This window comes from Carlito syrichta, unplaced genomic scaffold (assembly GCF_000164805.1).
Source record: "Carlito syrichta isolate Samal-C Ts95f unplaced genomic scaffold, Tarsius_syrichta-2.0.1 Scaffold304275, whole genome shotgun sequence".
NCBI classification, from domain to species: Eukaryota; Metazoa; Chordata; class Mammalia; order Primates; family Tarsiidae; genus Carlito; species Carlito syrichta.
The window spans coordinates 226,177-252,266 of record NW_007248371.1 but is presented as its reverse complement, the minus strand read 5'-3'; the positions used below and the strand labels follow the sequence as shown (position 1 = coordinate 252,266).

General features: G+C 40.7%; 1 protein-coding gene across 3 annotated transcripts; it reads right to left on the bottom strand.

Annotated features, from left to right (window-relative positions):
• On the bottom strand, positions 1-25,020 carry BDH2 (3-hydroxybutyrate dehydrogenase 2). Of its 3 annotated transcripts, none has more exons than XM_008059586.1 (10): positions 24,917-25,020; positions 20,645-20,736; positions 19,388-19,466; positions 16,713-16,809; positions 15,498-15,606; positions 9,417-9,477; positions 8,016-8,129; positions 3,587-3,645; positions 2,946-3,038; positions 1-327 (listed from the first exon to the last, which is right to left on the bottom strand). In XM_008059586.1, the coding sequence occupies exons 1-10, from the start codon at positions 25,011-25,013 to the stop codon at positions 274-276; spliced, it is 855 nt and encodes a 284-aa protein (XP_008057777.1). In that variant the 5' UTR covers positions 25,014-25,020; the 3' UTR covers positions 1-273. The 3 variants fall into 3 exon arrangements, with proteins under 3 accessions (XP_008057777.1, XP_008057778.1, XP_008057779.1); XM_008059587.1 differs by lacking the exon at positions 24,917-25,020 and adding an exon at positions 22,784-22,815; XM_008059588.1 differs by lacking the exon at positions 24,917-25,020 and adding an exon at positions 21,194-21,213.
• Between the last annotated feature and the right edge of the window lie 1,070 nt (positions 25,021-26,090).

Here is a 26,090-nt window from a genome sequence, read left to right as displayed (position 1 = left end):
TGCTTACAAATTGAGGTTATTTTTAAAACTATTCTCGTGCAATGAGTTCAATATTTTTTTATTTCATTCACTTACAATGATTTCAAAAAGAGATTAGAAAGAAATGAGTATATTTGAAGAATCAAAACTCCTAGAACAATGACATCATTATAAAGGGCTTGTTTTCATTAATACACCATTAACAGGAAAGAGATGATCAGTAGTTTTCTTCATAACCAGGTTCACTGTGGCTAGGAAGGGCCTGTCTTCCTTCCTACCAAGGATGTCCTGAAGTCACAAGCTCCAGCCTCCATCAATGATGACAGGGTTGCCAGTAACATAAGCAGACTGCAGTGATAAACAAAAGGAGACAGAATAATTAACCAGGTTTGACATAGGCTGTGGTTTTCTAAATTTGCCTATGACTAGGATAACTAAACAATGTACTCTTGTGCTAAGCAAACCTCACTTAACAAATGAATATAGGAAAATTCAAATTAAAGTTCAGATGATTTAGAACTGCTGAGCGTTCTGGGACCTGGAACTAAATGACCTCTGCCGGCATCTGAGCACATGTCCCATTCTAAGCAGGTTCTGTTATGTGTTTGGTTTCAGAATTACAAAATTTTTATTTATTTATTTATTTATTTTATTTTATTTTTGAGTTGGAGTCTCACTCTGTCGCCCAGACTGGAGTGCAGTGGCCGCTCCCAGCCACCGCAGCCTCGACCTGCTGGGCTCCGGCGGTCCTTCCGTCTTCGAGTAGCCGGAATTACAGGCGCGCACTACCACGCCCGGCTAATTTTTTTGATTTTTTTATTGTAGAGATGAGGTCTTGCCTGCCCAGGCGGGTCTCGAACCCGCGGGCTCAGGCAATCCACTCACCTCAGCCTCCCAAAGGCGCGGTATTACAGGCTGAGCCACCGAGCCCGGCTCAGAATTACAAAATTAAGGAGTGGTGATGTATAGCTATTCCTCATATTAGGATAACAATGTAGGCTAAAATAACATATTTTCATTTTGAAACTCAGAGCTACTAAAAACTACCTTTTATGCCACTGATAAACTTTTGAATATATGTGTTCCAGTCATAAACTGGTCATATTAATGCCAATTTTTTTTTTTTCTGGTAGAAATAAGTTTATTTCTGAATTCAAATCCAGGGCGCAGAGCCGGACCCGAGGTCTTTCTCCCAAATTTTTTTTAAAAGAGACCATGTATTTAGTTGATCAATATATATAATTCCAGGAGCTGAAGCATACTAAACGTGTTTTTAAAATTTACGTACATAATATCAATGACTATAATCCATTAAACTATGCAAACATATTCTATACTAGTTTCAGACATCCAATGTGTATAAAAATAAGGGATTTAAAAAAATATTTTAAAAATAATTTCCACAAATTTTTCACTTTCCAAAGAATTAAACCTGGACTGATCCTCTTGGAAGAAGTTTTAAAAAAAGTTTTAACTTAAAATGGATGATGAAGGCTTAAATAGTTCTAAATTCATCTAAATCCTGGAACAGTGGAAGAGTAAGGAAGGACACCAAATGAGTACAAAATTTTAAGAGTTCAGTATATGAAAGCTGATAATACACAGTAGATAAACTAGAGGGTTACTGGTTACTTTACCAAATAAATGACCACAGCTCCCTAAGTTATTTTAAAAGGAGAGCTCTCTGTTATACATATGAACTTCTCTGGACCTCTCTAAAAAGCCAGAGGTCCTTTTGATGCACATTTATTTCCAAATATTTGGTAACCTAGTCTCTAGCTAAACAAGGGTAATTTAATTTAACCTATTAGCAGTAGCCCCAAATCCAATAAGCTCTTTAGAAGATATTGATTCAGAGAAATCACAAAGGCTAAAGTGTTTCTCCATTAATTACTTGTCTAATACAAGCCCTTCGGGAGGCCAAGAAAGGAGGATCACTTGAGGTTAGGAGTTTGAGACCAGCATAAGCAATACAGCAAGACCCTGTCTATATAAAAAGTTAGACATGCATGGTGGTGCATGCCTGTAGTTCTAGCTACTCAGGTGGCTGAGGTGGGAGGATCATCTGAGTCCAGGAGGTTGAGGCTGCAGTGAGCTGATCGTGCCTCTGTACTGTAGCCTGGGCAACAGAGCGAGGCCCTGTCTCTAATAATAGTAATTTGTCTAGTAATTTCCCAAGCTATTAACAACTGTCGTCAATAGTTCTGAGAAGTTCTGACACGTCAGTGCTGTTACTAAAACATTTCAACCCATGTTTGCCACATTCACCAACCACCTGTTGTGCACCAAGTTACCTTAAAGAGGAGCTAACTGATTAGTAACACACCTCCTTACTCCCACCTACTTCCCTTTCCTTCTCCCTTCTCATACATTACAGTTCCCTGTTTATATAGTATTCAGAGACACAAAACAGATGTATGTTCTTATGCTCTGTACATTAAAAACATTTTTTTTGCTTTCAGCTCTATGACACTTAAAAACATACAGTAACCAAGAAAGAAAAACTGTAAAGTAGAAGAAATAGAATTAGGAATTTTCATACATGGTGTCAAACAAGAAAGAATAGGAAAAAAGTGCCAGTGAAAATCTCCCAAACAATTCACCAGTGAACAACAACAACAAAACTATAGCCAATTCTGCATCCCCTGGATACAATTAAATCTGGTTAATCCTTTCCTAGTTGCACCTGAAGCTCTCATAGTCCTTTGTTGGCTTCACTGACACTTAATCAGTTTCCCCCATTGTAGTTTTTGAAAGCAATTATCTCTCAAAGAATTGAGCTCTTTAACTTTTCAGTCCTCCATTTCATTTGCTACAAGATTTTGAGACATAAAGTTAAACAAAGGAAGAGTCAGCGGCTCCTATCAAAGTGGCCTTCTTTCAGCAAATTAAATCAGAACTTAAACTCTCTAAAATGGCCACATGTAATTGAAGATAATGAAATCCTAGGGAAGAATAGTGCTTACTTCATCAGAAGCCAAATACACACAGAGCATGGCTATTTCTTCCGCAGTTGCAAATCTTCCTGTCTTTTGTCTCTTCAGGAAGTCCTTCATTGCCTGTGACCAGAGCCAATACCAGACATCAGTGATGTGAGTTGACATGTGTGTTCACCTGTATCTCCTTCAAGGGGTCAAAAGCAAGAGGAACCCCTGACTTGCTGCCTTGACGAATCATCAACCAGGATTATAGTGATTCCTTTACCCAAGCTACCCAAACAATTTGTGTTACACTAAAATTCACAGATACTATGACAGATCAGAAAACTGATTTGAAAGGGCACTTTTTTTCTTTAAAAAAACTGTGGTAAAATACGGGTAACAAATAATTTACGTTGTAACCATTTTAAGTGTACAGTTCAATAGAGCTAAGTTTGTTCACATTTCACGTCGTCATGCTACCATCACCACCATACATCTCCATAACTCTTTTCATCTCGGAAAACAGAAACTCTGTAAGCATTAAACAATAACTTCCCATTCCCTATTACCTCACCCCCTGGCAACCACCATTTTACTTCCAGTCTCCATATATTTGTCTACTATAGGTAGGGAAGAGGTCATTTATTAACCCAAAGGTTGAAACACATTTAAAATGCTACATATACCTCTTCAGGATTTTCTCTAGCTTGTATTCTTTCTTGCAGAGATGGGGTATCAACAGTTCCTAAATCAAAAAGGGATATTCAGCTTGGTTATTTACTTCAACTGAAAAATAAATTGGCAATTAAACTTTAAGTGTTCTTTCCATATGATACAATAATTAGTGAAATCCTTGTCCTTGGCTTAAAATGACAATTTCACATCTATCTGCCGGACCTCTTGTTTAATAGGCTTATACGTCCTTTAATAGCATTTTAATGATTTTTTTTTAAAGCACAGGCAGATAGATGTGACACTAGGCAGGGACTCTGGGTGAATCACCCATCTCAAGGACATATACTTTAGTCATATTGTATTTATATGATGCTTTTGGATTTTAAGCACTATTACATGTATTAGCTAATTCTCACAACAGCCTTGAGATGTAGGTAAAATCATACAGCATTTTACCAGAGCAAGGACCCAGTTTGTCTCAATGATGTCAAAGCCACTTTTTGCTGTGAAGTTCACTGTGGAATTCTTGGGGACAACTCCATAACTGCCAGAGTCCTTGGTATTTTAGGTGGCTCTAAATTTTTCTCATCACCTTGTCTATTTTCATTGTTTTAAAATTCTTATGTTAACCATTGATTCAAGTTTCTAATAAAAATATAATTTAAAGTTATTTCACTTTAAAGAAGAAAAAGAACACCACTAAGAATTTTTTAATCTTACTTAGTGTATATTCTTCTTGAGAAAGTTTCCCAGACTTCTTTGTTAACATATAATATGTACATTCTCTTTACAGGGTCTTTTTTCAGATGGAACAGTACTCTTGGAAATCATGTGATCTTTCTCAGGCTGTAACAAATGATTTTACAGTCATACTCTCAGCTTCATCTTTAGACCATGCTCCAGAGAATGCCATAGATTTGATCTTTGCTCAGAAACCATTTCTTAATTTTAGCATCTTTGACATTGTCCTGGAGAAGCTGGGAATCTTCAAAATCAGAAATCTTGACTCTGTTTTGGAGCCCTTTCTGTAGGTTATCTCTCTCTTCTCACATTTTACTATAAGCAGGCAGTATTTTAACACTCTGGGTGGAAATCCCCTTAGCTAGATCACACAGCTCATTTTCTACCTTCACATTACTGTAGGCAACAGTATTGATCAAATTTCTAAAAATACATAGCAAAGATCCCATTTTATCTATTTTCCAATAATATTTTCCTCACTTCCCTCATCAACAGCCTCCATAAAGTCCAAAATTTTACCAATTAAATACACTTTGAACTTTCACTAAAAGTGTTAAAATCCTTGCTGCATTAAAAACAGCTTCCTCCCACTGAGGTAAATGAACATCATATCTTACATATGGCTCATACCAGTGGCTATTAAATGAGAACTGTAGAGCAATCCATGCCTTCAGATGAATTTCACTATCACTGGACTCAGCTGTGTTCATGGCACAGACATACCATGCCATAGTCTACACAAGCCTGGCTGGAGATTTGTGACTGTACAACCATCAGAGACATACTCATTCCTCCTCAAGTTTTCTTCTGTGACTGGATGAGTGAGTCACAGCTAGTTCCTTGTTCCAAAGAGTTTGATAACATATTTTCCAATCTTCTGATAAATCTAGTTGCTGAAAAAAACATATTTTCCAAATAATTGTGCCATTTATTCTACTGGGTAAATGGTACCAAAAATAGCTAGACTCAAGTATTACCAGAATGTACATCAGAACCTAGTGAAACTATCTTTCCAGTCTCCTCCTTTTTCTTAGTGTTACCTATGTTTACCTTTCTATTAAAAAACAGAGAACATCTTAATCATTAAAATTCTGTAGCTTGAAGAAAATGTAATCGTTCCCCTTTAAGTAAGTGGTTTCAATCTGAGATTCAATCAGAATCTCCTGTGAGACTTTCTTAGTGACACGTTTCTTTCCGTCAACTCCTTTTCTAAATTCTGGTCTGCCCTTCAGCTTTGGAAGGGTCCCACAGGTGATTTTGAAATGCTGTTTTCTACAATTCCCCAATATCAGTTGTGAACTACTGAGAAGAACCTTAATCTTAGATATGTAACATTACATTTCTTTTCAGAGGACATTAGTAATTTTTATTAGATACCCTATATTCATTTTGCTTTGGTCAACAAGGTAAAAGTGCTTATCTGTTTAATAGGCACACCTACAGTAATTAAGAAAATTAGATATACCCAGTTATTAAGAGAGAGGAAAGTTCTACTTTTCTTCCTTTTCTTTTTTTTTTTTTGACTCAGGGTCTCGCTCTGTCACCCAGGCTACAGGGTAGTGGCACACTCATGGCTCACGGCAGCCTCAACCTCCTGCTCAAGCAATGGTTCTGCCTCAGTCTGCAGAATAGCTGGTACTTCAGGTGTGTGCCACCATGCCCAGCAGGTACCCTTTTAAAATAAAAAGGCAGACAGCAAATTTTTTTTTTTTTTTTTTTTTGAGTTGGAGTCTCACTGTCGCCCTGACTGGAGTGCAGTGGCCGCTTCCGGCTACCGCAGCCTTGACCTGCTGGGCTCCGGCGATCCTTCCGCCTCAGCCTTCCAAGTAGCTGGAACTACAGGCGCGTACTACCACGCCTGGCTAATTTTTTATTTATTGTAGAGATGAGGGCTCGCCAAGTTGCCCAGGCAGGTCTTGAACCCGCGGGCTCAGGCAATCCACTCACCTCAGCCTCCCAAAGGTGCGGGATTACAGGCTGAGCCACCAAGCCCGGCCAAATATTTTTTACTTTGAGAATCATTTGATCTGTTGTGACAACTCAAACTTTGCCATTGTAGCATGAAAACAGCCACAGGCAATACATAAGCAAATCCGGTGTGGACGTGTTTCAAGAAAAGTTTATTTAAGAAACAGGTAGTGGCCCAGATTTGGCCCAGAGGTTGTAGTTTGCTGGCTTCTTTTTTATAGCATAAAGGAAGGTTAAGGCCTCCTTCTTATGTAAGGGCCATCCCAGGTGGTTTACATGACTCTAGTAGATCCCTCTGTTCTGGGAATCTCCCCTTTCTTCCTCCCTGCTATCCTGTGAGCATGGTCTATTCTTCATCTCTCCCCTGATATCCTTTCCCTGATGAAGTCATCCCTGGTCTGCTTCCAAAACACGAACTGCCCCACACACATGAGTAGTATTTAAATTGTTTGCATATGTGGCTCATTCCTAATGACTTAGTTTTGCTCTTCAAGTTAGTGGTTTCCCAACTTACAACTGGAATGTTATCTCAATGAAATGGCCCATACAAAATGAATAAAAGGCTACAAGGTGAGAATTGTAATCGAGAATTGGATTCTATTAGGATATAAGTATAGCTAAATCATAAGATTTTGACTTTCACTTTGTCTTTTTCTTCCTCCATGCATATCCTAGTCCCTGGTACTGCCTGTAAGATTAAAGAACTTGTTTTTCTTTTGAAGAACAATGAGCTGTAGGTCATGCTGACCTCCTTGATGGTATCAAGGATACCATAACTGGCAGAAGGGAGTGAGCAGCTTTAATCACTGGGGATTCCCCCCACCCCCCAACCGCATCCGTTGTTCACCAGATTTATAACTTCCCCAATTGCTCCTATAGATAACACAAGCCTAAGACTGGTTTTGAGATATTTTTCAAACTGCATTCTGGTGGACCAATGGACCCTACCTGAACCCATAACCTATACCAAAGAAATGACTCAACTGTCCTGTGACCGCCACTTAGAGACAGGTTCTGCTCACTATGACACTTTTGACACCTCTGTGACTTTGTTCCCTGCCAATCAGCAGTGCCTTTTTCCTAGCCTCCTGCCCATCAAATTATTCTTTAAATACCCTAGCCTAAAATACTTGGGAAGGTGGATTTGAACAATATATCCAGTCCTCCTTGCTCAGCAGCTTTGCAATTATTAAATTCTTTCTCTATTGCAACAACTGCTGTGTCACTGTATCTGGGCAGGGGCATAAAAATCCTGGTGGCTGTAACATTTGTTGTTGTTGTTGTTTTTGTTTTTGTTTGAGTTGGAGTCTCACTCTGTCACCCAGACTGGAGTGCAGTGGCCGCTCCCAGCCACTGCAGCCTCGACTTGCTGGGCTCCGGCGATCCTTCTGCTTCAGCCCTCCAAGTAGCTAGAACTACAGGTGCGCGCTACCACGCCCGGCTAATTTTTTGATATATTGTAGAGATGAGGTCTCGCCAAGTTGCCCAGATGGGTCTTGAACTCGTGGGCTCAGACAATCCACTCACCTCAGCCTCCTAAAGCGCGGGATTACAGGCTGAGCCACCGAGCCTGGCCGGCTGTAACATTAATAAGCCCAGATGCTTTTTCTTTGGAACCTTTCCCAATGATGGGATAACATGTAACATGTAATAAACAAGCATTATGTAGTGGTCTTTCACAGTGGCAGATACCAGAAAAAGCAAGTTCACAGCGGATAGTGCCTAACTCACCTGGGCACACACAGTTGCACCTGATACCCTGCTGGATGAAGTCAGCAGCCACAGACTTTGTGAGGCCTATCACGGCTGCCTTGGTTGTGCTGTAAACACATCTGTTCACAACTCCTGAGGGTAAAGACAAGGTTCAACAATTGCAGGAATCAAAAACAGTTTTTTAGAGAGGCAACATCTATATGTTTCCCCAGTAGCCATTTTCATGCTTCCTCCCACCTTCTTTCCCTTAAAAAAAAAAATTGATATCAAGTTTTCTCCTTCAATAGGGCCAGGTTCTGGATCTAGGAAAATAATATTCACAGAGGCACTAGTTAAATGAAACTGAGGTATTAAAATGTAACACTTATTTAACATCAGTAGTCTTAGTATTTCATCATCAGTTGGGGTAAACCTTAGGCAGATCCCAAGAGAAAACAAGGATTAAGAACAAAATAAAACAAGAATCCTAAGCACTTCTTTACATTCTCTTCTGTTGCATGCTTAATGTGTGTATCCTTGTAAAGAGAAGGAATGTTATCTCAGCAGTAGCTGTTTCAAATCCACACATCCATCTGTGCCAGAACATGACACTAACTACATTTTGCATTGCTATCCTGCTCCTTCAGTCTGACTTCTCACTCATGGCCTAGATCAACTGTCTTTGTGAAGCATTCCACAAACCCACAGGCAGAGTTACTTCCCTGTATTGTAATAGCACTTTATACAAACTTCTATTATGTGCTATTGATGCTGGGTGGGGTGTGGCACAAAACACGTGGATTCTTTGGCTTGTTTCTAAAATGAATTTTAGAGTGGGCAGCAAAGTTTTAAAACAAAGTTTATTAGAGAAAGAAGAGAGGAAACAAAGGGAGATATACCAGAGCTGGTATGGGTAAGAGAAACCGCCCCTTTTGCTTTTTACAATAGGCCTGATATACCTTCACAATAATCATTCTGCTAAAGAGGGTGGAGCCCAGGTAACCATCACTCTGCAGACTGACAACTCTCCACTTCTGATGGGAGGAGACTTTTGCTCTGTATCCCACCCAGCATCACTATCACACAGTGCAAGACAATGCTTGCCTGCCTTGACTGCTCTCCCTGTTGGACTGTGAATTCTTTGGGGGACAGGTGCTCAATACGTCATTTTAAATTAATTAAGCGATAAATATTTCCTTCTCCCAGTTCGATGCTCACTTCCAGATCCATTAGAAGAAATACAAAGGAAGGCAAAGAAAACAAATTTTTATTTAATTTTACCACTGGCTCACATCTAGAGCAAAAGGTCTACTTTGAATTAAGCGGTTTTGAAATGACATGTGGGTTTTATGATCTCTGCTATGCTTGCTCCCAAAACCCATAGCTTGTAAGGTGTGGCCATATATATGTGCCATGATCCCCAGAGGGAGGCAGACCTACCTTTGACGCTAGAAGCCACAGAGGACATGTTGATAATATTGCCAGATTTCTGAGCAAGCATCTGCCAAAACAAAACAAATTTTTTAAAGATCCACTTTGCAGGCCAAAAATACTACCTCTTCAAAAGATTTGCATTTACTTATGGTATGCAGAACCAGTTTGGTAATCTTATTGGTTATTAACATTGAGAACTATTGAGCAGTTTTTTAAAAATTAAAAAATTTTGTCCTTATAAAGAAGTGGGGTACAATTCAGGATCAGGTATACAAATGTTGATTATGCAGGTACCCTTGTTGATGAGTTATTGAGCAGTCTTAACAGTGAACCCACAACATCTCGTCACCCATTGCTAGCACGTGATGGCATGTGCATGTACACACACACACACACACACACACACACACACAGGTATTTTCCAGGGGGATTACCTGTGGCATAAGAACATTAGTAAGATCAAGATAAACTCTAAGCTAAAAGAAATGTGAATAGGCCGGGCTCGGTGGCTCAGCCTGTAATCCCTGTAATCCCACGCTTTGGGAGGCCGAGGTGAGTGGATTGCCTAAGCTCGCAGGGTTCAAGACCCGCCTGGGGAACTTGGCGAGACCTCATCTCTACAATAAATCAAAAATTAACTGGGCGTGGTAGCATGCGCCTGTAGTTCCAGCTACTTTGGAAGGCTGAGGCGGAAGGATTGCTGGAGCCCAGCAGGTCGAGGCTGCGGTGGCTGGGAGTGGCCACTGCACTCCAGTCAGGACTGGAAAAAAAAAAAAAGAAATGTGAATAAATGCTAGTTGTTATTGTGTGCTTCAGATACCGGAAAACTATTACCCCATCCAGCATATATATTTGGTGAATACCTACTGAGGTCAGGTGTTGTGCTAGGTCCAGGAAATTCAAAGATAAACAGCACAGTCCCTACATATAGGAAGCAACCAGTCTGACTGGAGTGCTTGATATAACATCCAGCGACAGCAGAGACCTCCGTAGAGATCTAACAGGAGGGCAGGGAGAGGAAGGGACCACTGTGGGTTGGAGGACACTCAGAGGGGTCCTGAGAAGGAAGTATTGGGCTGAATTTTGAAAATGAGAGAACTGGTCAGGAAATAAAAGGGTATTTCAAGAAGTACCACATGTCTAAAGGCTCTTTAGGAAATGGGAGGAGGAAATGTGTCTGACTGGAATGTTGGGGGAGGAATAAGTTTACATAGGTCAACAGGGGCTCAATTTAGAGGCTTGGGTTTCACCCTGAAGGTAATGCAGGGACATTGAAGGGTTTAAAGCAAAGGAGGCGTGGTATTTTCATATTTGGGGATTACAGAGATTACTCAGTGCCATGCTGAGGAGACCAATGGAAACTGATGCAGGATTCAGGAAAGGAGTAAAAATAGCAGAGCCCCAAAAATGTCTGTGGGGAGCTGAGAAGAAGATGGCTGAGGATGGACAGGACCTGGCATATGGTTGTTGCAGTGAGGGCAAGCTTCATCCACCTAGTGCAGTGTTAGAGACACTATTTTCATAATTCCCCCACTCAAATGTGAGTTTTTTTAAACACGTGGGTCTTTGGCTGTTTTGTCCTCCTAGACAGTGTATACAGTAGGCATTCAATAAATTCTGATGAATCAAAATCTCTTGAGGTGCAGTTTAAAATGCAGATTGCCAGGCCCTGACCCAGACCTAAAGAAATACACAGTGAAAAAAGCTGCTATGAATTAAAAAATGTTTTCAAATGAACTCATACTTTATTAATTGTAGCACGTGCATAGGAGTTGCGAGAGGCAGTGGAAAGTTTCTACAGAAAATCACTTCTGGGCAGCAGACAGCAGACGCTTTTGCTGCCATCCAGCCCATTGTGCCCGTCACAATGTTATCTTCTCTTTAGCAAATCTACCTTTCTTAACTCAAATAAAAAATAACAATAACAACAACAACAATAAAAAGAGAAATCACTTCTGTTGGGATGAGTTTCCTCAGCAGCTTTCAGAAAAACAGGAAAGGGGAAAGGTAAGTCACTAGATGGATCCAAGATTGGGGTGGTCAAGATGATGTTTCTTTATGGTATTCTTCTGAACTTCTGTCTTGATATTTAGCTACTAATGGGACCTCAGAGCAGAGTATAAAACAACACAAAGGTATTGCGCTGAATAGACTAAGGAAGAAACTGACTTGACCCAACCAGGTCAAGGAAGATGGCAGGGGAAAAATAGTATTGAATTTAGCTGTGTTATTTAAATTAATTAAGTTATAATTTTTTTTTTTTTTTGAGTTGGAGTCTTACTCTGTCACCCGGACTGGAGTGCAGTGGCATGCTTCTGGCCACCGAAGCCTCGACCTGCTGGGCTCCGGAGATCCTTTTACCTTAGCCTTCCAAGTAGCTGGAACTATAGGCACGCGTTACCACACCCGGCTAATTTTTTATTTACTGTAGAGTCGAGGTCTCACAAAGTTGCTGGGGCAGATCTTGAACCCACGGGCTCAGGCAATTCACTCACCTCGGCCTTCCAAAGTGCTGAGATTACAGGCTGAGCCACCAAGCCCGGCCAAGTTATAAATTTAAAGGGAAACAAAATGAAATAGGGATCATTACAGAAAGATCAGGAATGTTGGTAAAGTATAATGGTGTTGAAAACGAAGCCTTAACATTGTTTATTCCCATTCGATTTAGCAAATAACAGAACTCATTTTAATACATATAGAATACAATTACCTCCCTTTAATATATAAAGATGGACTATTAAGTAGGCTCAGTCTCGTCTTCTGAAATGCAATAATTCCTTAGGCAAAATCTCAGAATACAATCACCTAGGAGATGCTGGTGCTGCCCCCAAACTCGTGCACTATCCATTCAACCTAGGTCCCTCTGCTGATTCCAGAGCCCATAGATCATTATCCCTTTCTGTGCTGCCTTCCCAGCCCCAGCTCAGGGCCTGCCATCATGAGGAGTGAATGGAACAGCTTTAAGGTAGAAATAAGCAATAGGGTACATCCATCCTGAGAATATGTGTTTAGACACCGAAATTCACAAAGGAGCTGAACTTCAGATCTTGGTTCTAATAAGCAATAGGGTACCATCCATCCTGAGAGTATGTGTCTAGTTGTGTGACCTTAGGTCAGTTACCTAAACTTGCAGTTTTATCTTCTATACAGTGGATATGAAAAAATAGTACCTGCCTCATGGAATTATTCCAGTCCCATGTGTCTTTGGGGTAATGCTCTCCCTGGTTCCCCATGCAACAGCCTTCTCTGGCAAATGTGACTGTAATGTTAGGTGCCTGATACATTAGTCATTCTATATAAGATCAATCTCCCAGAAACCCGGTGGGGCCTTGAAAGACTTCTGAAGAGTGTCTCTACCTGTATCTAGTTAGTCTTACTCTGACCCAGCCCTCTGCCTCCAGTGGCCACAGCTCAGCTCCCAACCTGGCCACTTGGCTCTCCAGTGGTTCAATGCCTGATGTCCACCTAAAATGACAATCTTGATTTATTTATTCATTCAATAAATATTTGCTGAGCTATGTGCTAGGGAGTCTTCTAAGGTACAGAAGGGAAAAAAAAGTAAGCAAGAAAACAAACTCACACAACAAAGACATCCCCAAATCTTTGCCCTAACAGATCTTTTCTTCCAATGGACCCTGGATTCTGCATTGACTTCTTCTTACAGTATTTTCAACTTGTTCACTGCCTTTTGATGGTGTTCCAATCTTGGAATGCTTTTCTGTGTATCTGCCCATGAACAAAAATTTCCTATGTTCTGACTACCTGACCTTGCAGATGTGCCTAGACACCAAAAAGTTCTAACCTGGTGTATGTGTATCATAGCTAATGATACAGAGGCTCCTAGACAATTAGGGCTCAAAGTGATTGAATAGTCTCTCATCCTCACTTTTAGATAGAAGTAGACACTGGAGAATGCAAATGTCATCTCTATGGCACGTGGCAATTCAGGAGCAGAGCTTAGATTGGGCCTAAGGACTTCTGATGACAGAAGTCCGAAACCATCAGTCAAGGTGGTCAGGGTCATTTAAACAAGTGGCACTGAAAACTTCAGATTCCACATCTTAGGCATTAATATCTCTTGGAATTTTTTATAAATATGTATTTTTGGTTCATGTGGTTCATTGTTAAGATGTTTCAAACCATAGGCAAACTCACTAAATTGCAAGTTAGTATTTGTGTATTTTAAAAGTTAACCCTGGGGCCGGGTTCTGTGACTCAGCCTGTAATCCCAGCACTTTGGGAGGCCAAGGCGGGTGGATTGCCTGAGCCCGTGGGTTTGAGACCGGTCCGGGCAACTTGGCAAGACCTCGTCTCTACAATTAAAAAAAAAATTCACCAGGAGTGGTAGTGCAAGCCTGTAGTTCCAGCTACTTGGAAGGCTGAGGTGAAAGGGTCGCCGGAGCCCAGCAGGTCGACGCTGGGGTGGCGTTGAGTGTGCCACTGCACTCCAGCCTGGGTGACAGAGTGAGACACCAACTCAAACAAACAAATAAATGCTAACCCTTACTAAGAAGTTGAAATTCAGTTCCCCTGTACCCCACACCTACTTTCTTAACGAATATTTGTAAAGTGCTTCAGCCATCAAGTGAGCTGGTTTTCCAGATGAGTCTCATACTTGCGCAACAGTCTTCCCCACTGTGACCTAAGCTTTCCCCATATACCACTGTCTCGCCTCCTCTCTCATATCCTAGGCTAAGGATCTGTCTTCAAAACAAACATTCAAGTTTCAGATAATACAGATTCTTATAAAATCCAAATAAGAAAGAAAAGGCAACTTATATTTTCAAGAAAATGTGCTAGTTCAACAATCAGTAGACTCACCACCCAAAGATCCCTTCTAAGTATGAAATAAGTACAATTTTTAAAATTCTTTATTACTATGTCAATTTTTCTAATTTTTCCTGTTAATTTTCACCTGGATCCTTCTTGACATTAGGTTGGATATTCAGAGCAAAGTATCACCCTTGCTGTGCCACCAACAAAGCTTTTTCTCCTGCCCTGGCTTAGCCAGCATTGGGTTCTATCAGTCATCTGACAGTAGACAGAAGGGAAAAAAATGGCTCTTCTGTATTTCAATAGGGCTCAATTTGCAATCTCAGGCTGAACTGGTTCTGCATTTAGTCAAACCCTTTCACTGTCTGAGCCTGTGCAGTCTACTGCTACAGACTTATAAGCTCATTCAATGTCAAGGCTATTTGTCTCTCATATTTATACCACTGCCCTCCCCAGTACCTTGTATAATGCTTTATACTAAAGGTGCTTAGTGCTTGTTTATAAAATTTTAAAAATGGCTGCACTGTGAGAAGAACTGATAATTCAAGGGAAGCAGACAATCACTTACCTGTCCCTTACCACTATGGCTCAGGTAAAATCAGGAGTGAATGGAAAAGCTTTAAGGTAGAGAAAAGCAATAGGGTACATCCATCCTGAGAGTATGTGCCTAGACACGGAAATTCATGGAGGGGATGAACTTCCAGGCTTCAAATCTTGGTTTCAACCACTTGCTAGTTGTGTGGTCTTGGGCAAGTTGCCTAACCTCTCAGTCTATCTTCTGCACAGTGGATGTGAAAAAATAGTATACCAGCCTCATGGGTTCATTCCAGTCCCGTGTGTCTTTGCTGGTCTTTCTGCCTGGAACCCTTCCCCCAGATATCTGAATGATCAGCTCCCTCACTTCATTTGGACCACTAGGAAAATTTTACCTTATCAGCAAAGGCAGGAGAGCCTCACTGATATACTAGCTTCTTTTTCTTATACATTACTTACAACCACCCCACATATACTCTATTTGATTACTTATTATCCTGTCTTGCCCCTAATCTTGGAATCTCCCCACAGAAATGATTTCGTGTAGTTCATTGATGTGTCTTCTGTGCAGAGAATGGACCCTGGCGTGTAGAAAGTGCTTAATAAATACACCTTGAATGGATGAACTCGAAGGGTAAATAAATTAATTTATATGAAATGCCTGCTCAATGTATGTTAGTCATTATGTTAGCTACTATCACTCTTTAGTACATGTGGGAATCCTTTCTGTGTGCCCAGTATGAAGATCTTATGTGGTACTTATCCTGGTGGGCTTCTTACTTTAGGAAGGAATGCCTTGATCATCAGGTACATGCTGCGGACGTTGAGATTCATAGAGAAATCCCAGTCTTTCTCCTCACAGTCCAGGATGGTTCCATGATGGACAAAACTGGAAGAGTGATGAAATAGCAGGGGGAAATTGCCATTGAAAAATTTCTGTTCCATTTGCTGATCAACTGTCACTTACTGACCATTGGCTCTTTGTCTCATCAAGATTTTAAACAAGTCAAACATAGTGTGACTTGGTACATTAGTTAGGTTAGTAAGAATCGCCACAACTTAAGCTAGAGCATGTCATCTAGAAACAACAGCCTTCTTTTTGCAGAAGAAGGCAAGAATTTGGAATCACCAAACATAAGACGCTCTATACCAAATGCACTGGAAATAACAATGCCATTTAAAACAAACATAAATGAGAGCAGGACATTCGCCCTATTTGACTATTTTAAGAGCAACAGTGCCCTCAGGTGGCATAGATTTAGCATTCTCAAGGGAAATCAAAATTGTAAGGAAAACAAGTGTCTCAATTTCTTCGAGTAGCAAAGTAATGTTGTTGGTGTCTAGTTCTAATGTTTATACGGGAGATGTTAAACCAGAACAAAACAAATCCTTAACATAGCCTTCACACTTTTTGAATCACACTTCCTGAAAGGAAGCTTCCTAAACACTGGCATCCTCTGGACCAAAATTATGTAATTAATTATAAAACACTGCTTGGTTGGGATCCCCATGTACCACTGTACTTTAAGCTCAGTAGGAATGTCAGTTCCTGACAGCAGAACCACATGGTATATTTCTACATCCTCTACACAGCTGAAGATTTGATAGATGCTTGGAAACTAACTTTGTTAATTATTTTTTTCATGTCTCTGGGTATATTCTTATATGAGGATGAAGCGATTATTTATAGAGTAGATCATCAGAAATTATTGCTTTAACTTAATTTCCATAAATTGTAACACATGATACAACTTTGTGTTGTGTCGAGTCGACCACTTGCCTTGAGTAGACCTCAGTTGCCCCCAATCATGTCAGCCTCTGTGGTAGTCTTACTTGCTGAATCTTATGTGTAATGAAAATGCTGTATGAAATCTAGCTATATTTCTCAAGTACAATATCATGGTTCACAATGAATAATTTTATTACACTATCAAAATTCTTTTAAGTTGTAGAAACTTTCTGTGAGGAAAGTAAAATTTAAAAGTTACAAATTACCCAGCAACATTAAAGAGAACATCAAGTCTCTCAACTTCCTTGGCGAACTGATCAATTTGCTTCTTCTTTGTGACATCAAGGACACGAGTTTGAATACCTGAAAAATAAAACAAGATACTCTTTACCTGTAACCATAAAAAAAGTTTAGCCTTGAAGACATAGCTGTTTTGAGGAGTAAAGCGTGAAGATTGCAACATCTCTCCAGTGAGGCTTCATAGTACTGTTGACCTTAATTACTAGAGTCTTAAGAATTTCACAGCCGGGCTCGGTGGCTCAGCCTGTAATCCCGCGCCTTGGGAGGCTGAGGTGAGTGGATTGCCTGAGCCCGCGGGTTCGAGACCTGCCTGGGCAACTTGGCGAGACCTCATCTCTATAATAAATTAAAAAATTAGCCGGGCGTGGTAGCACGCACCTGTAGTTCCAGCAACTTGGAAGGCTGAGGCGGGAGGATGGCCGGAGCCCAGCAGGTCGAGGCTGCAGTGGCCGGGAGTGGCCACTGCACTCCAGTCTGGGCGACGGAATGAGACTCCAAATTAAAAAAAAAAAAAAAAAAAGAATTTCACAATCTCATGAGAAAACTTAAAGTCCTATCTTGACCCCCCCAACACATCCATCCCCTCTTCTTCCCTCACAGTCCATTTTCTAAGTTGAATGATAAAGATCATTTCTGAGTACTGACTTTATAGTGAAATATGACTGGTCTACAGTAGATGTTTCTCAGCAAACTGGTGGTAGTAACAGAATGGGCTAAAATGAGCCCACTCTTTGACCCAGAGATTGAGTTGATGCTACCTGTTAGTAATGCTGAATTTTGTCTAGGTGGGGAGGGTGGAGGTGGGACTGGAGGAGGGCAGGGGCTGTAGGATAAAACACTGTTTCTATTTGTAAACTCCACCTTTATGTCGTTTTCGTTATTAACTAGAAATGACTGTTAGTGAAAGGTATGACCACTTAAATAAATGAGGAGGTCAGAAGAAGAAATGAAACACTTGAAGGCAGGCATGAAAGATCTGGCATGGTGGGGGAGATACCTGAAAGATACACACTAGTTACTTAAAAACCCCGAACATTCTCTAATAAAGGCAGCATTTTAAAAAAATGTGCTTTATTTTATTTTTTGGATATAGAAAGAAACTATTAATAAACAAAGAAAAGAAGGACTAAAATTTTGTTTCAGGAAGACTTTCTCACCTTTGTGCTTTCCCAGTATAGCAGCTTTACTTTGACTTGTTGAGATTATAATTCAACATATTCCAATTCAATTAACTAATTTAAGGAATGAACTTATGTTTGATTATGTATGTAACCTGTTCCATTTTGCTCGAGCAGTTAACTTTTTATTTTTGGTAACAGGATCTTACTCTGTCACCCAGGCTGGAGTGTAGTGGCACCATCAAAGTTCACTGCTGCCTCAAACTCCTGGGCTCCAGTGATCCTCCTGTCTCAGTCTCCTGAGTCTCTAGGATTCCAGGCATGAGCCACCACACCTAAGTGAAATGATTCACTTTCAATGGGCTCTCTTTTCTGATTTATTTTAGAGTAACTGTAATTGAAGTCCTTTGATATTGGAGTTACATTCAGCGAAGTGAAGAAAGTGGTGTTGCACACATAATTTGGGTAATTGCTTAGGTTTTCTCATCATGATGTGTGATTTTAGGGCTGAGCTATCTCCAGTATGGTAGCTACCAGCCCCATGTGGCTATTGCACATTCAAAATACAGGTAGTCTGAACTGAAATATACTGTATGCATAAAATACTCATGGATTTTAAAGATTTCGTATGAAGATGATGAGATGTTGACTAAAGAGTACAATCTTGCAGTTTAAGATGAGAACATGCTAAAGACCTAATGTGCAGCACAGTGACTATACTTAATAATAATGTATTGTATCCTTGAAATTTGCTGAGAGTAGATTCTCACAACACATGCACGCACACTGATAGCTATATGAGGTGATGGGTATGTTAAATAGTTTCACTGTTATAATCATTTCACAAGGTATTTCACAATATATCAAAACACCATTCATGTATGCCTTGAATATATGCAATTTTTATTTATCAATAAAGCTGAAAAGTAAATTAATAATCTAAGCTTGTAACAAATCTTAATAGATTAAATAAAAAGATTTAGTATGAAAAGAAGAATGTAAGATATTCTATTAATACTTTTTTATATCAAGTATATGTTAAGATGATATTTTAATTAATATTCAGATTAAATAAAATATATTATTAAAATTCATCTTCATTTGTTTACTTTTTTAATGTTGCTACTAGAAAACCTAAAATCATACAGGTGGCTCACATCATGTCACACTGGACAGCGCTACCCTGGAGGAGGAGGGCACAGAAGTGAAGAGCTTTCATCAAAAATTAACATAACAAGTGTTACATGTTCACATACAACTTTGTAATTAGGAACTGAATCCCTCAATATGTTAGATAAAGAAAACAGTTTTAAGTATTCCTCTTCAAATTTTGTAATTCATTTAAGTACACAAATTTTTGCCTGTAGGTTTACAGAACATAAATTTAACATTAGAGAGCCAAAATCTACAAAGAAGACCAGTGGATCTGAGTAGTTAAGGAATTTTCTTTCAACATGTGAGTATCACTGTGTGATAATAACTTGCAGACACTGAACTCAAATTCAAGCAGCTGAGTTGCTTACCTGGGTACTTTTCCAGTTCCTGAAGTTTGGACTCATTGATATCAGTGGCTATGACTTTGGCACCTTCTCTTGCAAAAGCCTAGTAGACACAAAGTACAAATAAATCCTTTGTTTACTTGGTTAAACTAGTCTCATGAATGGAAAGTCATTTGGCTTTTCCCCCTTTAATTTATCTTTATTGTTGTTTTCCCTATAAAATAAGTAGAATTTCAAATGAACTAGTCTCACTTCCTCCCCCCCGTTACTATTATTATTTTAATCATTAATAGAATAATATGACATATTTTGTGCTTATCTGACTTTGTCCCTTTAAATAATATCAAACAAAATATGTTTTTTAAAAACTGTTACTGTATTTGGTCAGGTACAGTGGCTCACACCTATAATTCTAGCACTTTGGGAGGCTCAGGTGGGAAGATCACTTGAGCCTAGGAGTTTGAGACTAGCCTGGAAAACGTAATGACAAAAAAATAAAAAATTGGCCAGATGTGGCTGTGTGTGTCTGTAGTCCCAGTTACTTGGGAGGCTGAGGTGAAAGGATCACCTGAGACCAGGAGGTTGAGGCTGTAGTGAGCAGTGATCACTCCACTGCATTCCAACCTGGGCAACAGAGTGAGAACCTGACTCAACAAACAAACTAAAAACTATTATTCTACTTTTAACATCTCTCAAAATACTGCTCTTCTATGATAAGAGACTATATACCATTTCCAAGCTGGTGACTAAACTTCAAATAATAAGAGAAAATTGGTTATTTCAACACTTTTCCTCCTAAGAGTACATTAGTGCTTTCATATATGTAAAACCATACCCTACCATTATATTTATGGTACATTATTAGCTCAGGTGGGGGGCATAATGTAAGATAAGTTTATATAAATCAGGAGACAAAGGTAACTTGGCAGTCTTAGAACTCTGCAGTCCAGTATCTGAACTGACATAATTTCAGAAAGCTATGTACCCCTACAGTACATAATAAATGTATTATGGTGCAGAGAGACTGAGGCAGAGAAATACATTTCTCAGAGTCAATGATTTTCACTGACATAACATAATAAACATGTGAGGTATTCATTTCTTCATCTGCCTGGAGTCAAGAGTAGTGACCTATTTCTTTATTTTTATTTTTGTAACTTAAGATAACAGAAGCACACAAGTGAAAAAAAAAAGTAGTGCAAAATTAAATAACCACAGCATCTGTCCACATAATTCAATATTTAAAAATTTAGTAAGCAAACAACAAAGAGAATAACTTACTAAGGCAGCTGCTTGACCGATCCCCTGAGCAGCGGCTGTCAGGATGATGACTTTCCCATCAAGTCGACCCATGATGGAACCTGCACGCGAACCTACAGACACGTGTTATTTAATGGGTTACACTGTAGCTTGTGGTCTCTTACAGGCAGGAAAACCTGGAATGAACAACTCAATGTCCTCCTTTAGGAGCTTGAGGACAGCAGTTCTCTTGCTGATACCAGCTCTAGCAAGTCTCTCATCCCCCTCTTCTTTCTCTAATAAACTTTTAGAACTTAAAAAAAAAAAACAAAACTTGAAGACTGCACCCCTGTGCAAGTTGTCCCATCATCTGCATTCCCTAAGAATGCTTACTCTAGATGCCTAGCTTTGAATATAAAAAACATTTAGCATGGTCGGGCCGGGCGGCTCAGCCTGTAATCCCAGCACTTTGGGAGACCGAGGCAAGTGGATTGCCTGAGCCTGCGGGTTTGAGACCAGCCCGGGCAAATTGGTGAGACCTTGTCTCTAGGATTAAAAAATCAAAAAATTAGCCAGTGTGGTAGTGTGCACCTGTAGTTCTGGCTACTCGGAAGGCTGAGGTGGGAGGATCGCTGGAGCTCAGCAGGTTGATGCTGGGGTGGCTGTGAGTGTGCCACTGCACTCCAGCTTGGATGACAGAGTGAGACTCCAACTCAAACAAATAAACAGACAAACAAGCAAACACATTTAGCATAACACATTCAAGGGATAACTGGTGACAGACATTGAACTTTAATCCACTTTTTGCTTCCTTCAGTACCTGGAGGCTGAGACAGTCCTCACTATCACACCAGTCTCCATACTGTCCCTGTGTGCATTGTTACAGCCTTGTTTGTGTCCTACTACTTGGGACTATTCCTCGATTTCTTTCTGCAAAATTTTGTTGAGGTTTGCACTATCAATTGCTTACGATTTTTCCTTGTCCCTTGAAAAGATTTCATAATTGACCTTAGATATTCATTCAACAAAAGGAACGGAAAGTCAAATCACATCCAATATTCCCATTTTACAGATCAGGAAACTGCTCAGACCAGCTCAAGGTCATAGAGCCAGTAGATGGCAGAGCCAGGACTAAGCTTAGACTTCCTGACACTTTTGCTATGTGAACAGCCCAGCCTACAATGCTGCTGATCTTTTTTTTTTAAGTTTAAGCATGCTGTAGTAACAGTTTAACAGGCATCATCAGTAATTTCTTTTTTTGAGTTGGAGTCTCACTTTTGTTGCCCAGGTTGGAGTGCAGTGGCACACTCATGGCCACTGCAGCCTCAACCTGCAGGGCTTAGGCGATCCCTCTGCCTCAGTCTTCCAAGTAGCCAGATATAACCAGTAATTTCTAAAAGGGAGGATTGAGAAACTCTGACAGAGGGGAAATTTGATGTGCATGAGATACTTGGCCAGTACTTGCACTGTATGAGATGAATGGCTAGTGTGATGAGATTGGGGGTGGGGAAGAGTCAAATGACCATCAAATGAGGCTGTCTTCAAGGACTCAGGTTCCTTTTCTTGTTCTGTGTGTGTCTTTGATGTCATACAACTCACAAAGTGGCTGCTTTGTTCCAAGGCATCATAACCACAATCCAGGCAAAAAGGAAGGGAGAAACAAAAGCCTAAAGCTTTTTGGAGGGAACTCACTTTTCTATTCAAGAAGGAAGCCCTCCTCAGAAATTCCCTACCTCAGAAATTCCCTACCATTTCACTGGCCAGATCTATGCTACTTGGCCACCCCTAGCTGCAAAGGAAGCTAGGATATAGAAAGCTTTGTTTTCTAGCCTTGAAGAAGTCAAAGCAGGGGGAAATTGAGCTGGATGGTGTCGAGTGAACCTACTTACTCACAACTAGCCGATACCATCACTGTTTAAGTACCTGCTTGATAAACTGGAGGTTGCTAGCCTAGCCAAGAGCTCAGATGATCTAGTCCTTTCTTTTTGAACATATCTCAATTTTCTCTAACCAAACTTTTTTTTTTTCCTGAACCCAATGTGCTCTTCCCTTTCAAGCCTACTCCACACCTTGGTCCAAGCTCTATATACTGATAGGCCGGTCAATCCTGTAAGCAACGGGCATTGACAGATTCATGGAAAAGACATGACGAATCTCAGATCTGTAGTGTGGGGAACAGACCTGGGCAGGAGCAGGGGGTACAGTTAGGAGCTGCTGCAGTTTTCTGGAGAGGCGCTGGTGAAAGAGCAGGGATAGAGAGATAGGTGAATTGGAGAAATGTTTTATACATAAGAGAGAGCCTGATCACCCATGGGGCTAATTTCAAGAGATGCAGTTTGTCCAGTTTTCATAGCTATGAATTCAAACCTATACCTGCTGATTGCAAGTCCGAAAGAAGACCTCGTGGGTCATGCTATTGTTTAGTGGTACTCAAAGCCCACCAGACCTCGCTAAATCCCCTTGTGGCTTCAGGAGCCTGTTCTTCACAGACTCCCGACTATGGAAGGGAATTGATCCGACAAGGTGTGTGTCCCATGAGTAGCAGCTGCTGCTGCACGGCTGAGTTTGTGCGGCTGCTACCTTCCTAGGGGCCATTCCAAGCCAGTGCCTGAATGCGCCTAGCTGCTCAGGCAGACCCATTTCTGGGAGACACAGAGCTCCTCACCCATGGCGGACTTTGGCTGGGAAAGTCCCCTGTGACCTTCCTGAGACTCGCCTACTCTGCACAGCAGCCTGTGATGCCATCAGCCTGCTCTCTTCTCCTCCCTTGGCTGACTTGCATCAGGTCTGATGGCTCTCACAGCCTTACCTAGTGCCCTCTTCATTTTCTCTCATACCAGCATTTCCTGTAATAAAATCCACATATTTTAAATTCCGTCTTGGAGTCTGCTTCTCAGAGGCCTTGACTAACCCAACCACATTGCAATAATGTGGCTGGGACAGGGTTACAATCCACTGATGTTCTCTGATTGTGTTAGCATGTGTTAGTTAACGGAGAAGCTGAGCTTTAACAGTGCCTGACCTGGTCTGATGCAATGAATTTTTGCTGGTATCTTCCTTCTTACATGACAGATAAAAATTCACTTTAGGCCGGGCTCAGTGGCTCAGCCTATAATCCCAGCACTTTGGGAGGCCAAGGGGAGTGGATAGCCTGAGTCTGCAGGTTTGAGACCAGCCTGGGCAACTTAGCGAGACCTCATCTCTACAATAAATAAAAAAATCAGCTGGGCATGGTAGTGCACGCCTGTAGTTCCTGCTACTTGGAAGGCAGAGGTGGAGGGATCACCGGAACTTAGCAGGTTGATGCTGGGGTGGCCTTGAGTGTGCCACTGCACTCCAGTCTGGGTGACAGAGTGAGACTCTAACTCAAGAAAAAAAAAAATTCACTTTAAACATGGAAAGATATACTTTAGAGACTCCAGTCATCTTTATCCTCTTTCAGTCCTGAGCATGGTGAACTAAAAAGCTATTTTACAAGACTGTCATTAGCACTGTAAAGGCATGTGTCAAAGTTTTCACTAGGAATCTTTGACACTCCAGCAGCACTTACTGAACAATTGCTCCCTCTGAAAACCTACCCCACCCCCGTTTTTTTCCCTGTGCTCTTCCCTTTCAGGCCTCCTCCATACCTTGGTCCAAGCTCCACATACTGAAGGGCTAGTTAATGCTGTAAGCAACGGGCATCGAAAGTTTCGTGGAAAGGACATGACATGATCAGATCCACATTTTGGAAAGATCACTGTGGAGAACATACCTGGGCAGGAGCAAGGGGGTACATCATGCTCAGGATTGAAAGAGGATAAACATGATTAGAGTTTCTTAGCTGGCCTCTCTTTCTGTGGCCAGATTTTGGGGTCAAACATCTTAACATTATATAAACTGCATTCTCAAATTCAAACGGATTTCTTTGGGAAAATGAATGCAAACAGGGCCTGAAATGTTTAAAACAAGGCAACTCTCAATAAATCCAGTGTGAAAATTATACATATAGGCTTTCTTAGTCTAAATAATGGAATCAGAAGTTAATTTTTGATTAGCAGAAACATAAACAGAACATTTTCAGGAACTCTAACAGTTTTCACGAGTCAGAAGTAAACATGTCCACTTAGAACAGATACTGTAAGAATGCTCTATTCTTTGGCTACTAATAATTATGCCAGAGTTTCAGACTCGCTAAAACCCCGCCGTTAACCTGATCTGCCTGCTGAGATTAATCTTGAAATAGGCAATGTGCAGATCGAAGCAACACCTAAAAATTCAGCCTCCCCTCCCTCCAGTCCAAAGTTTCATTTTGAAACTATTAAGAAATCTTACTTGAAACAGCGAGCGGATGGCGTCCTCCAGATCCCTGCAGGAACAACAAAACTTGAGACCTTTGTGCAGAAGCAAGACAAGTGCTTCGGTAATGCATGCTGGGATTTGTAGTTCAGCTTCCTTCCGGTTTAAGGCCCACCAAGCTTACACTTTATGGATGCACGTGCTGCCATCTAGTGGCTCTCAGATAGAACGGTTAACACCAAGCTTAGGTTGTGGAAATCATTTCCCTTCACTTTAGCCTAGGTCTCTGTGGTTGGTTTGTGCCTACCATGTGCTGTTCTGGGGTAGTGAAGATTGAAAGAGATGGAGACTGCCTGTGGATGATAACAGAGCAAAAGAAATTCTGGAAACTTCTTGGCGCTTGACTAGATTGTCTTCAGGGAGAGAATAAAAATTCCCTTGTGTTTTTCAGGTACAGTTGTGGTTGTTATTCTGTCCTGTTTGGCCTGTCCTAGCACTCATGCACATTTAGTGGCACAATGCAGGCAGCCTGACTACTCTGGTTGTGGGATTGAGGAGAATGTAAAGCTTGAACCGAAGACTGGAAGATTGAAAGGAAGAACACGTTGGCAAGTAAAAGCAAAGAACCATGTCCGGCTGAAGAGAACAGGGATATGAAGCCATAAACAAAGAAGCAGATCACCTAAACGCTCTAGGACAGAAATGTGTACCTTACAGGTAATGTAATTGAACAGAGTGGGTTATTTGCATGTGTACTATACTTGTTGGTTTACTCGACACACCCATCCAACTCACTTTCTCCCTGCCTTTATACTGTAAAGGCTAGAAAACAAAACTCTCACATTTCTAGCCTTTTTTGCTACTAGGGGTGGCCATGGAGCACAGATCCCGCCAGTGAAAAGTTGGCTGAATCTTCTGAGAAGGGCTTCCTTCTTGAATAGGAAGGTGAGCCTTCTCTGAAAGGTTTTTGACTTTTGCTTTTCCCTTTATATATACCTGGAATGCGGATATGATGCATTGACACAGAGCAGCCACTTTGTGACCTGATATAAGGTCAGAGGCACACATTCAGGACAAAGCAGAGCAAGAGGAGGACATTGTTTTCTTGGAGAGAGGAACAGCCCTTGACTAACTCCTCTGGACTTCTGATGTGAGGAAGTCTCCAGACTGCTGTTTTTCAGATTTTTTTTTTTTTTTTTGGCACCCAGTG

What these genes read in the sequence shown, in the direction of transcription:
- BDH2 (XM_008059586.1), bottom strand. Translation starts at nt 25,013, where the DNA reads ATGCATTACCGAAGCACTTGTCTTGCTTCTGCACAAAGGTCTCAAGTT. An exon ending in TCAAGGCATTCCTTCCTAAA is followed by an intron (nt 9,478 to 15,497) that starts GTAAGAAGCCCA and finishes TTGTTTTGGCAG; the next exon opens with ATGCTTGCTCAGAAATCTGG. An exon ending in TGTGGCTTCTAGCGTCAAAG is followed by an intron (nt 8,130 to 9,416) that starts GTAGGTCTGCCT and finishes CTTTACCCTCAG; the next exon opens with GAGTTGTGAACAGATGTGTT.